The following is a 15,368-nucleotide window of genomic DNA, read 5'->3' as shown; positions in this document are numbered from 1 at the left end:
CTGTTGAATGAGTGAATAAAAGAAGGAACTCAGGCCTTCTAACCTCCAGTTCACTGTTCTGTGAACTACACCCACTGCCCCAGGACCTTTGCACTTACTGTTTCCCCTGCCTGCTGCTCTTCCCTTGACATCTGCACGTCTTCATTTAGTGCTCCTTCATTTAGTGCTCAAAGGACACCTCATAAAAGAAGCCTTTCCTGACCACCCTTTATAAAACAGCATCCTGCCATCTCCTGTTGGCCTCCCATTCCCTGTCGGCCTCCCACATGCTGTTCTTCTGCTCCTCCTCTGTCAGCCTGCTTGTTGTCTATTTGGTCCCTATTGAGTCCTCACTGCCTTGTCTGGTAAATACTTATTGAATGTGTGAATAAATATTTCTTCAAGCCCCAGATGCTGGTCTTGTTTCCTTTCTCTACTCTCCCTACTCTGATATCTCGATACCCAAAATATGCTGTTTTCCTCTGGTCTCTGCCCCTCTGGCTCTGCTGCTGCACTGCGATGTGACCTTCTTTCTGGAAGCCACAGCCTCTGCACACCTGAGCCAAACCCCAGTTCCGGCCTCAACCGCACCTGTCTCTTCTCTTAAGTTCTTTCTCTGACTAGCTGGGGACTTGCTGGCATTAGCATTTACTGCAGGTGCAGAGACCAGCAGTCAAGAAATCATAACTAAAAACTGTTCTTGGACAGAAGGCAGAGTTTTAGACCCAGCAGCTAGAACGCCAAGAACTTGATGGTTGCAGCCATTGGAGAGTCAATGAAAGTTTGAAATTCACTCTTTTGATACATTTATCAAATTCTAAAATGGTGTTTTTTCACATCTTTCCCTCTTGAAGATGAACTGACTGGAATCCTTAGGAAATTGTCACTGGAGAAATACCAGCCCATTTTTGAGGAGCAAGAGGTAAGGATTTTTTTTTCAATGTCAATTTAAATCCTGCTGTTAAAAAAGTTTGTCTAAATATGTGGGTTTTCATTTTGCCAGCCTGGATTGATCTTTTTCACTGAGACAGCTGAGGAAATAGAATTCATGTTCAGCACATTTAGTTCAGTTCATCACAGTGAAATCCTGGGGACCTTATGGCTTGTTTTGTTGTAATAAACTTTTGTAATTTTGAGCACTGCTCTCTCTCTCTCATCACATTTGAGTCTGTCCACACACTTGTCAAAGGGGATTGACTGACAGGCCTTCAGGTTTAAAGCGGATCAGAGGCAAATCCTAATGATTCTGTGCTAAGTGTCTGGATATAGAGCCTGTGTTCATCTAAGAGAGTTCCTATTTGCTTCAAAGCACTCACAGTCACATATTTAAAATATTACTGTCCTGTAGTTTGGTAGTTTCTCAAAATGTTAAACATAGAGTTACTGTCTGACCCCACAATCCCACTCCTAGGTAGACACCCAAGAGAAATGAAAGCACATGTCCAAACAAAAACTTGCACACAGATGTCCATAGCAGCATTATCATAGCAGCCAAAAGGTGGAAACAACCCAGATGCCCATTGCTTGATGAATGGATAAATAAAATGTGTTAGCTCTATACAATGGACTGTAACTTGGTCATAAAAAAGGAATGAAGCACTGACACATGCTACAGCAGGGATGAACCTTGAAAGCATGACACAGTGATAAGTGAAAGAAGCCAGACACAAATGGCCACGTGTTGTATGACTCCATTTATATGAAATTTCCAGAATAGGCAAATCTGTAGAGACAGAGAGACGAGTGGCTGCCAGGGGATGCAGGGAGGAGAGATGGGGAGTGATTTCTAATGGGCATGAACATGTTCTAAAATTGAGTGTGGTGAAGGTTACACAACTCTGTACTAAAAATCTTTGAATTGTACACTTTAAAGGGGAGAACGGTATGGTAGATGAATTATATTTCAATAAGCTATTAAAATATTTCCTCTTTTGGCCAAACAAAATTCCTCTGAGGCCTACAAGCCACCAGGGTGTAATCACTGGTTTAGAATATTTTGGTGCTCAGCTTAGTACATGAAACTGTCACAAATATAGTAGCAATCAGGAGAATCAGTCCTTGTCCCCAACAAGCTCAAGATGCAATTAAGGAGTTTGTATTTCCTTTCAAGAAACAGACTGGGATGCTGTGGCTTTCTTTCTCGGTTTGCTTTTCTGCCCTATCCAGTCTGTCCTTCCTGCCTCCCTGGAGTTTTCCTTTTGAGCAGGGATTTTTATGGTCAACAAGAACGTCTTTCCTGTTTGCTGATGGCTGCCGACTCTTGTTTTATATATTCCCTGCCTTCTGAGGAGCTGGCCACAGGCGACTGGATGTGGCGTCTCTGCCACAGGTCTGGGATGGGGGCAGAGGGGAGTGAGTGTCCTGCTGGGCCAGGGGCAGGTGGTTTCAGTCAAAGCCACGGCACTCTTTCGTGCCTGAGCTGTGAAGGCCCAGAGGAGCTAATCGTCAGAGACATGGAAGATGCCTGCATCTCAGAGAGAGCTTGGGATTGGATAAGGGAGTAAACCTTTTCCCACCAACTCAAACCTGGGTCAAGGTTTGTTTTTTTTTTAATCTGGGAAAGTAAAGTGACTGTTAAAAGAGAGAAGGAAAGATGGGGTGGGAGGTGGTTCTCCTGGAGCTGAGGCTCAGGCAGGGGTGACAGAAAGGTTAGGATTTCTCCCGTAGAAACAAGGGTTGTACGGCGTTGGGATGCCCTTACTCTGAGCCCTTCTCCACCTCCGTTCTCTGTGCTCTTCTTTCCTTATTGCTTCTGCTCGTTTATTTTCTCTGTCTTCCCACAGTCTGCGTCGCTCTTGCCCTCTGGGGGGAAGCATGGTGAGTACTTCCATTTACCCTTAATTTCTGTGCAGTAGCCAGTATTGTAAAAGTCCCGCCCAAACTGGAATTTACTTTCTACCAGCAGGACTTGGACATTTACCACTCTAGACACCCAGATGGCTGCCTCGGAGGCTTTTCTTACTTGTTTTATCTTCAGGATTTTCCAGAGTTCACCTATGCTGAAAAGCCCAGGGCTAGAGTTCAGGAGAGTTAGTTCTTACTGATATTTTCAACTAAACTTTCCGCCTAAAGTCAGGAATTGGAAATAGTAAGTCATAATTGATTCACTACTAATAAGCACTAATAGCGCATAATCATGATATTTCTATTGTGGTTGGGAACAGAGGTGTGGCGCCAGGCGGATGGTAGCGAACCCCCCACTTTCTCCCCAGGTGGATATGGAAGCGTTCCTCACCCTCACTGACGGCGACTTGAAGGAGCTGGGTATTAAGACAGATGGATCCAGGCAGCAGATTCTGGCAGCAATTTCTGAACTGAACGCAGGCAAGGTATTGTTCTCAATCTTTATTTTTTCTTCCTGTTTTGAACAGCTCAGAGCTTTACTAGGATTCTAGGCCCTCCGTGTTTCCAAGGACCTTTGGGGTCTAATTTTTTCTCCGGCATATTTGGCAGAGGCTGGCCCCGCTTGCCTGCGTCTCATGACCGGGTGCTCACTGCCTCCGAGTGTGACCCGTTCCTTTTCCAGATCTCTCTTCCCATAAGGTGGTTTCTCCCGAGATTCAGCTAAAATAGTCCCTCCAGAAATTTCAGCCTATAGGGCTGGGAAATGCCCTCGAGAGCACACTGGGAGCAGAGACCGTGATTAAAAGACATGCCCTGCTGTCAGGCCGACCTGTGTTTGAACCACAACACCTGCACTCACTCTGTGTGCTACCCGGGGCAAGTCAGGTACCTCTCTGAGCCAGGCTCTCCTCCTCTGTAAGGCAGGAATGATGGCACTGACGCCAGGACTAAACTGCTTACAGCCCCTGGCACACCCATCAATCACTGTTGGTATTGTTAGCGTCCTGCATTTTTGTCTAATGTTAAATTTCACCTTTAAAGCTAAAGATTAGCAATGCCTCCCTCTCACCCAAAGGCACACATGTGCAAAACACAAACAAACAAAAACAAACAAAACACAAAAAGCAAATCACACCCACTTTGCAGATATTAGTCAGGCAGTCATGTTTCAGTAGCATCCGGCTATTTACATGCCTTTGCCTTCTGCTTTTTTCCCTAATGTGACCTGGGTTTTTCTGTCTCTCATTCCAACAGCAATGTACAATACTTGCTTATCTGTTGCTTTTTCACACTTTGCCTAACGGCTCCCCATTTGTTGCACTGTAGTGCCGCGTCTGGGATTTTGCTGTTACAAAAACTACTGTAGTGGACATCTCTGCCTCTTTCCTTGTTCTTCTGTGGTTTAGTTCCTCAGGCTCTGTTCCACGATACGAGGTTATTATCAGAGAGCATTGTTGGTTTTATGGTTCTTTCTCTGTATTGCCAGGTATGCACAGAGTATTGACCGGACTTGTAGCACCAATAGCAAATAAATATTCATGAAGCACTTTGTCCTTCATAAGCCGCTTTGCATACACTTCCTCAGTTAATTGGCTTAGTCACCCTGTGGCTCAGGAGTTTTCGGACCTTCCTCCTCTTGCCTTCACATATGTGAGACAAGGAGAGGATGGAAGTGGGGAAAGCCATGTGTAGGCCATTCAAGGAAGGATAGGAAAAATTCGAGATGTAGAACGTTTTAGCCTAAATTAAAAAAAAAAGAAAAAGAATATTACCTAAAAATCTGGCTCAGCCATAAAAAAAATCACCAAAGCACTTGTAAGCCATGTAACTTCTGTGCAAACCCACTCTAATATTCAAGCTGCTGTATGTATGTGAGTTGGCTTATTAGTTAGTTTCAAGTAGTTTATATGTTGGAGAAGGTTACCCAGAAATGATGACCTGAGTTTCACCTTTGATTGGTCTTAAGCCATTGATTGCTTTTTTTTTCATTCCCACTTTTTGTGATTATCAAAGCAGTACATATTCATTTTACTAAATTTGCACAGTAACCAAAAAGGTGAATTTTTAAAGAAATCATAGTCCATCCACCCAGAGGCCAAGACTGTTCACATTTGAGAAGATTACTCTGCAGTGTTCTGTGCCAAATGTTTGTCTTTATGTGGCTAAGATATGTATTTTTTTTTTATATCCTACTTTCTTCATTTAACATTAAAATATGCAGTTACCCATGCCATTAAGAACTCTTTTTAATATGATAAACTTTCATGGATATACTAAAATTATTGTTTTTAATTCCTACTTGTTGGATGTAGATATCCAAACTTTCTCTAGTGCTGCAGGGGGCAACTTTGTGTACACGGCATTCTAATTATCTGCTCAGAATAGATGTTTAAAAGTGGAATTACAGAGTCAGAGAGTCTAATTCAAGGTATACGTTATCTTCTCCTGAATTACTTTCCAGAAAGAGCCAGTGAACATGCCCACCAGCTGTGGGTATGAGAGTTTGGTATGTTGTTTAATTTTTATTAATTTGATAGGCCAAAAGATGTGCCTTGTTTTAATTTGCATTTCTTTAACTATTAGGTAGACAAAACACTTTTTCTACTTTTAATGGCTATTTGCTTTTTTTTCTTCTTCTTTTGAGAATTATCAGGCAGGTCCTTTGAAATTCAGAGGTTTTTAAAGGGCAATTATCATCATCATCATCATCTTTAATCAGTTGTGGATGCAGGAATGATTATGGTTTTCATCATTCACAGTTCCCTCCTAAGGTTAGGAGGCAGAGAATGCTGGAACCCTGTCTCGCCCTGACCTCGTTTCTCAGGCAATTAAGGCTGAGGTGGTGTTTAATAATGGCATCGCTGTCACCCCTCCTGTTTATTTTTCCGTCTTCTGCAGTTTGCATAGTGTCACCTCATTCATTATCTCAGGTTGAGCCTCATCTAGCCCCAGCATGCGACATTATCCCATTTTATAGGCATGGACACTCAGCAGTGGGGGGAGGAGGTGCATCACGCCTAGGATGCCCCCACTAGTGAGCGTGGAGTAGGGACTCAGGATCCTCCACCCCCACACCTGCTTCTCTGTCCTCTGCCCTGCAGCCTTCAGGTTTGTGTTGATGGAATCCTGATGGCATGTTCCCAGCTTATTTAAAAATGAACTGGAAGAACTAACTGAAGGGAGACTCCCACTGCCCTCTCAGGTGTCGGGGGTGCCACGTCAGCACTAGATTTTCACCCAGGAGTCTGGAGAGGGACCCCTCTGGATGTGGGGATTTCATGAAATGAGAGAGTTTGGTGTCTGGACTCATTTAATGGATTTTTATTCTTTTTATTCTTAGCAGAGAATAATCTGCCAGAAATTACTCATTTTTAATTTGCTTTACATTTTAACCACATTTTTTTATTTTTCTTGTTTTCTAAATTTTTATTTTTTTAGTTTTAAAAATATGTTTAAGCCATGCTGCTTCCTTTTGAGGATAGGAACTGTAGGCTTCTGCTGCTCACACAGGGTCCGATGTCAGCAGCAACCATTTAAGGTACTATTATTATCCCTGTTTTATAAATGAGGAAACCAAGGCCCAGAGAGACAAAGTAATTTGCTCAAGGCCACAAAGCTAGTAAATGGAGAGATAGGATTTGAACCCAGGCTGTTTGATTCCAGTCTCTTGTCTTTTTTATATATATATATTTTATTGCTTAAAGTATTACAAAGGGTATTACATATGTGTTCTTTTTTTCCCCCCGCCCTAACCAGTCTCTTATCTTAACTTCTGTGTATTGCTGCCTCTTGGACAGGAATTCAGTGAAGATGTTCTCTACGCTTAAAGAAACATTTACATCCCCTCCTTTTCTATCTCAAACTGTGTGTGTAAGGGGGCAGGAAGGGGAGATCTTGCAGGGATGGGGTGAATCACTGTGAATAGGAATCTGACATCTTTTGGGCAAGGAGGAGTAAGGCTGTTCAAACTCTCACACTGTAGCAGAAAGAAGTCTGGCTCCCACTGAACCCCCTGGAAATCCAAGGGCTGGAAGATCACACAAAGCAAAGCAGGGGAGGAGCTCTCCCTTCCATGCTGTGTGACCCGGGCAAGTCAGTCCTGCTTCCAGGGCTCTGCTGTCCATGCTCGTCCGGGGGATTAGACTCCTGTGTCTCGGGGCCTCTCCAGTCTTTGGCATGCTGTGATGGTGGGTGCTGGGGGAGAGTCTGACTCAGTGTCTTTTTAAACTTGGTATTCTGTCAATTATTTCTCCAAGATACCCATAGGTTCTTCAAGTATGAGTTGAACATTAACAACACTGTGTCAATTGAATTAATGGTTAAAAGATTTAACAAGACTTTCTGTGTCTGTTTTCAATTTCCTCCACAGGGACGTGAGAGACAGATTTTACAGGAAACCATTCACAACTTCCATTCTTCCTTTGAGAGCAGTGCCAGCAACACGAGGGCGCCTGGAAACAATCCCTGTACATGATCCTCCTTCCTGTGGTCAGCGTGAGCTCCCTGAACCTCAATACTGCCTCCACGCAGCCAGTGCACCAGCCACCCGCAACTCTTCCCCGCTCCCTGATGAGACACTCCGTGCCTCGTCACACCACTGTGCCTTAGTCATGTTGTTCCCTCTGCCTGGAACACCCGTCTTCCCCTTCCCTGCTGTGGTAGTTGATGAAGCTTGTTGCTGTCACAAACTCCAACCCATCAGAGACTTAGTCTCACTTAAAGTCTAGTATGGCTGCTTCAGCTTGGCAGGTGGTTTCATACAGTGATTCGGGGGCCCAGCTTCTTGCATCTGTGGCTGTGCCTTCCCAGGGGCCTCAGAGTCTTTTCCGGCTGGCAGAAGGGGAAAGGGATGGTGAAGGTGAAGGCCTAGCTCACATTGCATTGGCTCCTCCTATTCCCATTCACCAGTGGTCACCAGTAGTCACATGGCCACACCTGGATGCAGAGGACACTGGGAAATGTAGTCTTTGTTCAGGTAGTGGCTTCACAGCAACAACTCTGTCCTGGGGAAGCGCATGTTTTGGCAGATTAGCCTTTTCTGCTACATCTTCCCTTAAAGCTTCTAACTTGTTCCCCACAGTTAGAGTCATCTATCAGATGAAGCCTTTTCTAACCCCTCCAGTCACTGGGGTCCCTTACTGCTTTGTACATAACTCTGCTTTAGTACTTCACTGCACCTACTGTATGCAGCATGCAACAGGATGTGTGTGTTGAATGCGCTTTTCTTTATTGCAAAGGCAGCCTGTTACGTTGGAAAACGGAGGAGGCTCATTGTGTGAACTTACGAGATCCCTTAGCTTCCTCATCTGTGATCAGGCAAGATTATGCTCTGGTATTCCAGACCACTCACCCCAGGTCACTGTAGGACTTTCTGCACTTCCAAGTGGGAGCAGAAGACCTTAATACAGTGGTTCTCAACCTCCCTAATGCCGCGACCCTTTAATACAGTTCCTCATGTTGTGGTGACCCCCAACCATAAAATTATTTTCGTTGCTACTTCATAACTGTAATTTTGCTACTGTTATGAATCGTAATGTAAATATCTGATATGTAGGATGTATTTTCATTGTTACAAATTGAACATAATTAAAGCCTAGTGGTTAATCACAAAAACAATATGTAATTATATATGTGTTTTCCGATGGTCTTAGGCGACCCTTGTGAAAGGGTCGTTCGACCCCCAAAGGGATCGTGACCCACAGGTTGAGAACCGCTGCCTTAATATATTACATTGTGGAAGGACTTTGGTGCTCACATTTTCTAGGCAAAGAAGCAGAGAATTTGGAATGTTTTCTAAACTCTGTTAGTGCTATGTTTCTCAGAAGGGCATTGGCTCATGTAGTTTTTCTACCATGTTATATTATGTTAGAGGGCTCTGAATTTAAATCCAGTAGCTTTCTGTAATGTTTTCAAATGAGTAATTCATTCAGCCAACACTTGCTGCATTCCTGTCATTTGCTGGGTGCTGGGGGTACAGAGACAAGCTAGAGCCAGTCTCCACCCTTGAGTACCTCAACAGGCAAGAGATGTGAGTGGGAGATCCAATCCCAACCTTAGGGGACAGCACAGCACAGTGGAGTTGAAAGAGTTTGTGCTGTGGACTAGGGCTCAGAGTTCAGATCCAGCCCTGTGGGTGGCCAGCTATGTAGCCAGAGATGGGTTACTTAGCCTCTTCATTGGAGCTTAGAGCAGAGTACATAAAGTACTTGGTCTTCAGGATGTACCCTAGATATGGTAGCCTTCACAGAATTCTGATCTTTATCATGAGCTCTGCAGGGCACATGCTGACTCCTTGCGAGGCCTCTCATCTCTCCTTCCCCCAGCCATGAATGCCCATTTCTGCTCCATTGGCTTTCAGAAGTGGTCATTACTGCATTGCCCAGAGCCTGATCATGTTCTCCCTCTGCCTGTCAGTCCAGTGGGTGCTGTTGGTTCTTTGTCCTCCCATCCTCCTACCTGCTGAAGCTAACTTTCCACATGACTGGAGAGAAAGGGTTTCATTTTAGCCATCACTGACAAATGTCTTTATAATTGCTCCTCACATGCCAGCCTCCTTTAAGGAGACACCGTCATTGGGCACCGTTGTGTGCAGCAGCTTGACCTCAGTGTCATTCATCCTGTCACCCTGGAAGCTGGCATAGTTTAACCCCATCCTGCACCTTGGGGAAGCGGACATGGAGGAGTGAAGCCGTGTGCCTGTTACACATGCAGAAGGAGCAGACCGGCTTTGAACTGAACTGGTGGACTTCCGAGCCTGTGCTCTTTCCACCGACTCCCACAAGCTCCTGGAGCAAGAAGCACCAGGGATGGCCTAGGCCTGTTTGCACATGAAATACATGGCCTCTGAGTTGTGTGCCTTGAGGTTTTTTGCCAGCTTTTTGCTGTTTTCCTGTCCTCTTCATAAGCCCATATTTGTGCAGCTTCTACTCAGGTAAGTTTGATTAAACACGCACAATGCAGAAGAGCTGGGCAGCAGCTTCCCACAAATACACATCTCCATGATCTCATCTGATGACTCCAGACAGAACAGAGCTGGTTATTCCCATTTGGCAGATGGGAAGACTAAGACTCAGAATGGATGGCTCTCTTGTCTTTTTCACTGGACTCAAGTGGCTCTAAGGCTTTTTCACCCAGGACGTTTGTGTGTGCTTGGCGAGGGGTCCCTGGCACCCTTTCTGGGCCGTGATCCCTTTTCTGATGACCCTTCTCACTCCATGTGCCCCTTCCCCCAGGAGGCTGAACAGCTCCACAGTGTTTCCCTTGCTCGACCTTCACCGGCATTTCCCCAAGTGTGTTCCCTGGATGACTATTTTCACAGGATATTAAGAGGCTTTTCATAAAGAAAAACAGAGGGGTGTATATGTGAAAGTGGGGTGAGGCTCTTGGATCAAATAGGTTTGGTAGACACTGGGTCACAGCAAAATGACATAATTATCTTTGCTATAGGACATCCCAGATCGTTCAGTACACCACTGTTTGTTTTGAAGGGAGCCAGATGACTTGTACCATTTCCCACACATTTGATCACCGAATGCTCCTTCATGGTGCTCTTGCAAGATGGGTTCCTTGGACACAGGCAGCGAGACCCTGCTTTGACTGGGACCGTGGCAGCCATGAAGCCCCACAGCCCCGAGGATGGGTTGAGGGCACATTCAAGGGCTTCAGTTGCCTTTGGTAATGGCCTCTTCTCTCCCCAGCAGCTCTCTGCAGAGGTGACCTGCTGGGCAGTGAGACATGAAGGTGAAGGGGTCCCTGACTTTGAGATGGCCAGGACCCTGCTCAGAGGGCTCTCTGTCCTGTCGGGGAGGGCACTTTCCCAGCAGCTGTGCACTGTCCCTCCTGCCTGGTGTGTGCTGGGTGTCCAAGGCCTGCCTCCCAATGCCTCCAATGGTCAGGGGAAGCTCCCACCTCCTTGGTTTAATGCAGGCCATTAGGGAGGCTGGCCAGTTGTGCAAGCAAAATGTTTACTTTTTCATTCAGTAAACATTTCCTCAGTATTTACCCTGTGCCCACCCATGCTGGTGCTTTGGATCCAGAGATTAAAAAAACCCCATCTCTGCCCGCAGGGAACTCACAGTATCTTAGAGGAGATAAGCCCATCAATATAACCTTGCAGTGCCATGTGAGGAGTCTTGTCAAAAAGGCGTGTGCTAGGTCGACAGCTTGGAGGATGTCGTCAGTGATGGCTCAGGTTTGCTGGACAGGAGTGGCCAGAGCTAGAGCCAGGTGGAAAGAAGGAGACTGTACAGCAGGTAGCGGGGCAAGAAAAAGGGCACCTCAGATGTGGGGGACGGTGTGTTTGAAGGCAGGCAGCATATCATAAGTGTGGGTTAAATATCGCTAAGGGGTAAGTTAGATACCTGTGTTTTTGTGGGTTTTTTCCCCCAATTTCTGGTTCTTTTCTTTGAAATGCATAGAAGCCCTTTGTAACCTTGGGAAGAGTACTGATTCTAGAGTCAGCCCTCTCACAGGGGTTTGGGGCTGAGCCGCTTTTTATTGGGTAATATCAGGCATATTTCTCTCACTCCTGGAGCCTTAGTTTCTTGTTATCTTGGGATAGCGCTCCCCAGGTGAGGGTCAGGTGAAGGTGAGGAAGCCCTTATCACACTGTGTGGAGTTGTGCAGATATGTGAAGTCTCCACAATGGTTGCCTATTTGAAATCTCTCCGCTCTCCCAACTGCCCAGATGGAGCCGTGGTTGGGTGGGTGAAGCCAGAAGCAGCCTCGTCAGAGGTAGCAGCAGCTTAGATAGCTCTGCTGGCAACAGAGTCCTAAGGTTGCCAGGGTTGGCAGTGGATCCCTGCCCTCCATCTGTACCTGATTCTGGGTGTTTGTGTCATTGGGACTCCTAGCAAGGTGGACAGAAAGAAGCAGGAAGGTTTCCCAGCCGGTCATCACAGGAGCTGGTCCATCAGACAGAGCAGAAGCAGGAAAGCCTTCCAGTTTGCTCTTGCCTTAGAGCTGCCCAAGACATCCATGCAGGCCTGGCCAAGGCTAGACAGCTGTGACATCCATGCTGACCTGTGTTGCCAAGAAGATACTTTCTGTAGATCAGGGACCTGACTGAAGGTGTTGTGCAGCACCATCCATGCCCATCTGTCCTTGTCTATTTCAAGCAAGATAATTACATCTTATTAACCAATAGATCCTGTTGAACATGTAAAGTGAATGCCGATGCTCTCCCTGATAAAGTCAATATGGGATTCTCCAGGACCCAGGAAGAATGAATCTGCTCCCTGGGGATGTGGGTGGTGAGTCATCTCCCCTGGGATGGAGGTTCTCCTTGAATAAGGGGGCTCTTCTCTATAACCTGCAGCCTAAAAGGGGATTAGCCCTACCTTAAATTTCATCCTTGGCTGAGAGGCCAATCTCTGTGGACAGTGAGTCACCAAAGCTTGAAGATGATAGAAGGGAAATAAACAGTCACCAAGTAGTGGGAGAGAGCAGAAAGCCTAGTTGACTTGTCTTCAACTTCCTTCCAAAGCAGAGACCACATCTTTCTGCCGCCCAGAGCTCCCTCCTCAGAGGGTGAACCAGCTCTCATCCACGTAATCTCTTCCAGGTTTCTAGTTCCTGTTGGAGCCAACTCTCCAGGGCTCACAAACACAGGGCACAGCTGTACTCCAGGGAGACCTGAGCCCACCCTCCAGGTGTGTGGGCTAGGGTTTGGCCTTGCCCTAAGGTAAGGTAAGGCAGGGCCACTGTATCCTTTAGTAAGAGGCCAGGATGCCATTTTGCTTCAGCACTGACCAGTGGGTCCTTAGCAACACACTTTAATATTATTTTATTGTTATTTCCATACAGGGAATTGATTCTTTGAAGGGTGATTTTTTTGTTTGCCAAATGGATATTAAATAATGGTGACTGTCTTTGATTTTGCTCATGAAGGCATAAAATGCTGCTCAGATTCCTTCCAGTGATAACTGTTACAGAGCAAGCACCTGTGGTGTGCCGGGTGCTTCTATAAGTGGCCTTGCTTCCTTCATAATAACCCCGTGAGGCCTTAAAATTCCCTTTCTACCAATTTGATGACTGTGACCCAGATATTAATGAACCTCACCAAAATCACCCAATTAACAAGACAGTCGGTTTGAATGCAGGTCTCACCTCTCTCTCTCCTGAGCCCACATTTTCTCCATGCTATCTCTCGCTGCTGCCCAGCACACAGAAATGTTGAATTGGTACAAGCTCAGACAATCACAGCAACAAAAAACAAAACCTTGTTAGTCTGAAGGGCTTGTTCTCATTTTTTTAAATGGGGGGAGGCACTTATGCTATAAATAGCTTGGAGATTCTCTCTGTTTCTTCTAAAAAATTTACAAGTCAGGGGAATGCCTCATCTCCACCTCTCCTGGTATCAGGATTTCACACTGGCATGCTCAGCCCTACAGAACATTCGGGAAACAGGGTGGAATGGGTCCCAATCCTGAAGAAGATAGGACCTGCTCTCCATGAGGAAGAACATTGCAGGGACCAGGGTTATCTAAAAGGGGGGCACCCCCCAGATGAGCCCCCAGAGGCTGGTCAAGCCCAGGGCAGCTGGAGAGGGGAAAACTAAACATCTTGCCCTCCCTCCGGCCCTCGCTTCCGGTCCCCACAGCGGCGCCATCTTGCCCTCCCTCCGGCCCTCGCTTCCGCTTCCGGTCCCCACAGCGGCGCCATCTTGCGGCTCCTCTGTCTCCGGACAGCGGGGCTTTTCCGCTTCACTTGCTCCCGGCTTTTTTAGCGAAACAATTGTCTCCATTTTCACCGCAGTAAAAAACAAGACAAAAACAATTCACTGAGCGGCAGGTGAGCGTTTCCAGAAGTGCTTCCGTGTGTGTCCGCTGCCGGGACTCCAGCTGTCGGCGCCCCTGAGGGGCCCCAGCCCCGTGGACTCCCGCTCGTCCCGGCTCCGCCGCCAGCCTCCCCTCCTGGGATCCACGTGTCCTCATCTCTGGACAGGGGTCCGCCCGGAGACAGTGCCCAGGCCGCGTGCTGCAGGCCGACCTCCACTCAGTCCCGGGAGCCCAGCCTGCGAACAGGGGCTTTCTACATGGCCGAGCCGTGCGTGTGTGGAGGGGAACTCCGGCCACAGAAGGATCTAGAACTGGAGGCTGCACACCAATGTTCATCGGTGAGGTGGCCTCACCCCGTTTACTGACTCCTCACGAGGACACTAGTCAGGAGCATGAGCCACTCGGGACCCTCTGAGGGAATGCCGACTGGGCCCTCTGGGCGGCAGACTTGCGGGGGGGGCCGTGTGGCGGCGACAGCTTCCTCAGGTAAGGGCACCTCTGTTTCCTCCAGGGCAGAACCAGGGGCCGACCCACTCATTCAGTAGGTGCTGATGGTGGGCACTGGGGATGCACCAGGGAGCAAAGCAAGCCCTGCCTTCGCGGAGCTGGGACCCACGGGGGAGATGACACTCCCTGCCCGCAGGGGGGCGTGAGCGTTAACTGAGAATACAAGGCGAGTTCTCAGCACAGTGCTGGACACAGTAGGTGCTCAGGAGGCATAGCTGCTATTAATAGCTCACTTTCTCTCCCCATTCCTGGGGGCTCGGGGCCAGGGGAGCTCTTTGTCACCAGCTGCAGTGAAGGGAACCCTGTGCAAATCTGCACAGCTGCATTAATGAACCTCAGCTGGTAGCAGTAAGAGGAGCTGGGTTATGAAGCTGCGACCAGCGCAGGGATGACCGGCCAAATGAATTGCAAGAATGAATGGGAAATATTTGTTTATTGCATAGCAGTGAACTCACACATAATTCGGTTCACAACCCACAATTGTATAGAGGAAGAACAGAGAGCAAAGAAAGAATCGGACAGAAGAAGCCCAGGGTGCAGACTGTGCTCTTTAGACCCATGTGTTAGCTCAGCTTTGATCCACTCTCTATCATGCACTTGAACGTAGATCACTTAGCATTCCTGGGTCACATTGACTTATTTTAATTTAGAAAGTTTATTTTTCTTTTTAAGGAATTGCAGAAGTCATTATCAGTGAGTATATTTTGATGTGACAAGTTGATGTTTTCACATTCTCTATTGAGAGCCCCAGTATCAGGTTATCTTCCACCAGAGCTGTGTGGGGTTTCAGGATGCCCAGAGCCTGGGGCAGAGGGCCTAAGAAGCCCTTCTCCTGACTGAAATGTCCCACCTGGAAAAACCCTTCAAATAGTCTCCTGTTGACACTCTCAGTGGGCTTCCCAAGCCCCTTGAGCTTTTAATCGAGCTGGTAACTGGGGGCTTGTGGGCACGGCACTCCTCATGATTGATCATTGATAACACTTGAGTGGTGCTTTCTTCACTACAGCCTTGGTCTTCAAAGTGTGGTCCATGGACCAGCAGCTTTGGCATCCCCTGGATGCTTATAAGAAATGCAGACATGCCCACATTCCTGCGCCAGAAACTGCATCTTCCCAAGGTCCCCAGGGGATGTGTGTGCACGCTGCATTGTGAGTGAGGGTGCTCTCCTAGGACCTTCCCTGCATTCATCTCATCACTCACAGCATCCGAGCACCATGATGCTGGCACATGGAGAAACAGGCTGTGACAAACAAAATGGCC

At 47.1% G+C, this 15,368-nt stretch overlaps 1 protein-coding gene across 1 annotated transcript in view; it reads left to right on the top strand.

Annotated features, from left to right (window-relative positions):
• The window catches only part of ANKS6 (ankyrin repeat and sterile alpha motif domain containing 6), a gene marked incomplete at its 5' end in the record, with an annotated part of 43,319 nt that extends 34,564 nt beyond the window's left edge, over positions 1-8,755 (top strand). The window contains 3 exons of the mRNA XM_081103144.1: positions 834-901; positions 3,192-3,308; positions 7,193-8,755. Coding sequence (XP_080959270.1) covers positions 834-901; positions 3,192-3,308; positions 7,193-7,297 — 290 coding nt within the window. The 3' untranslated portion in view covers positions 7,298-8,755. The remainder of the gene's footprint in view (positions 1-833; positions 902-3,191; positions 3,309-7,192) is intronic.
• Positions 8,756-15,368: the final 6,613 nt, after the last annotated feature.

Source organism: Myotis nattereri, assembly GCF_964212035.1.
Source record: "Myotis nattereri genome assembly, chromosome: 12".
NCBI lineage: Eukaryota > Metazoa > Chordata > Mammalia > Chiroptera > Vespertilionidae > Myotis > Myotis nattereri.
The sequence above is the reverse complement of the archived record's forward strand: the minus strand, read 5'-3'. Positions and strand labels throughout refer to the sequence as shown.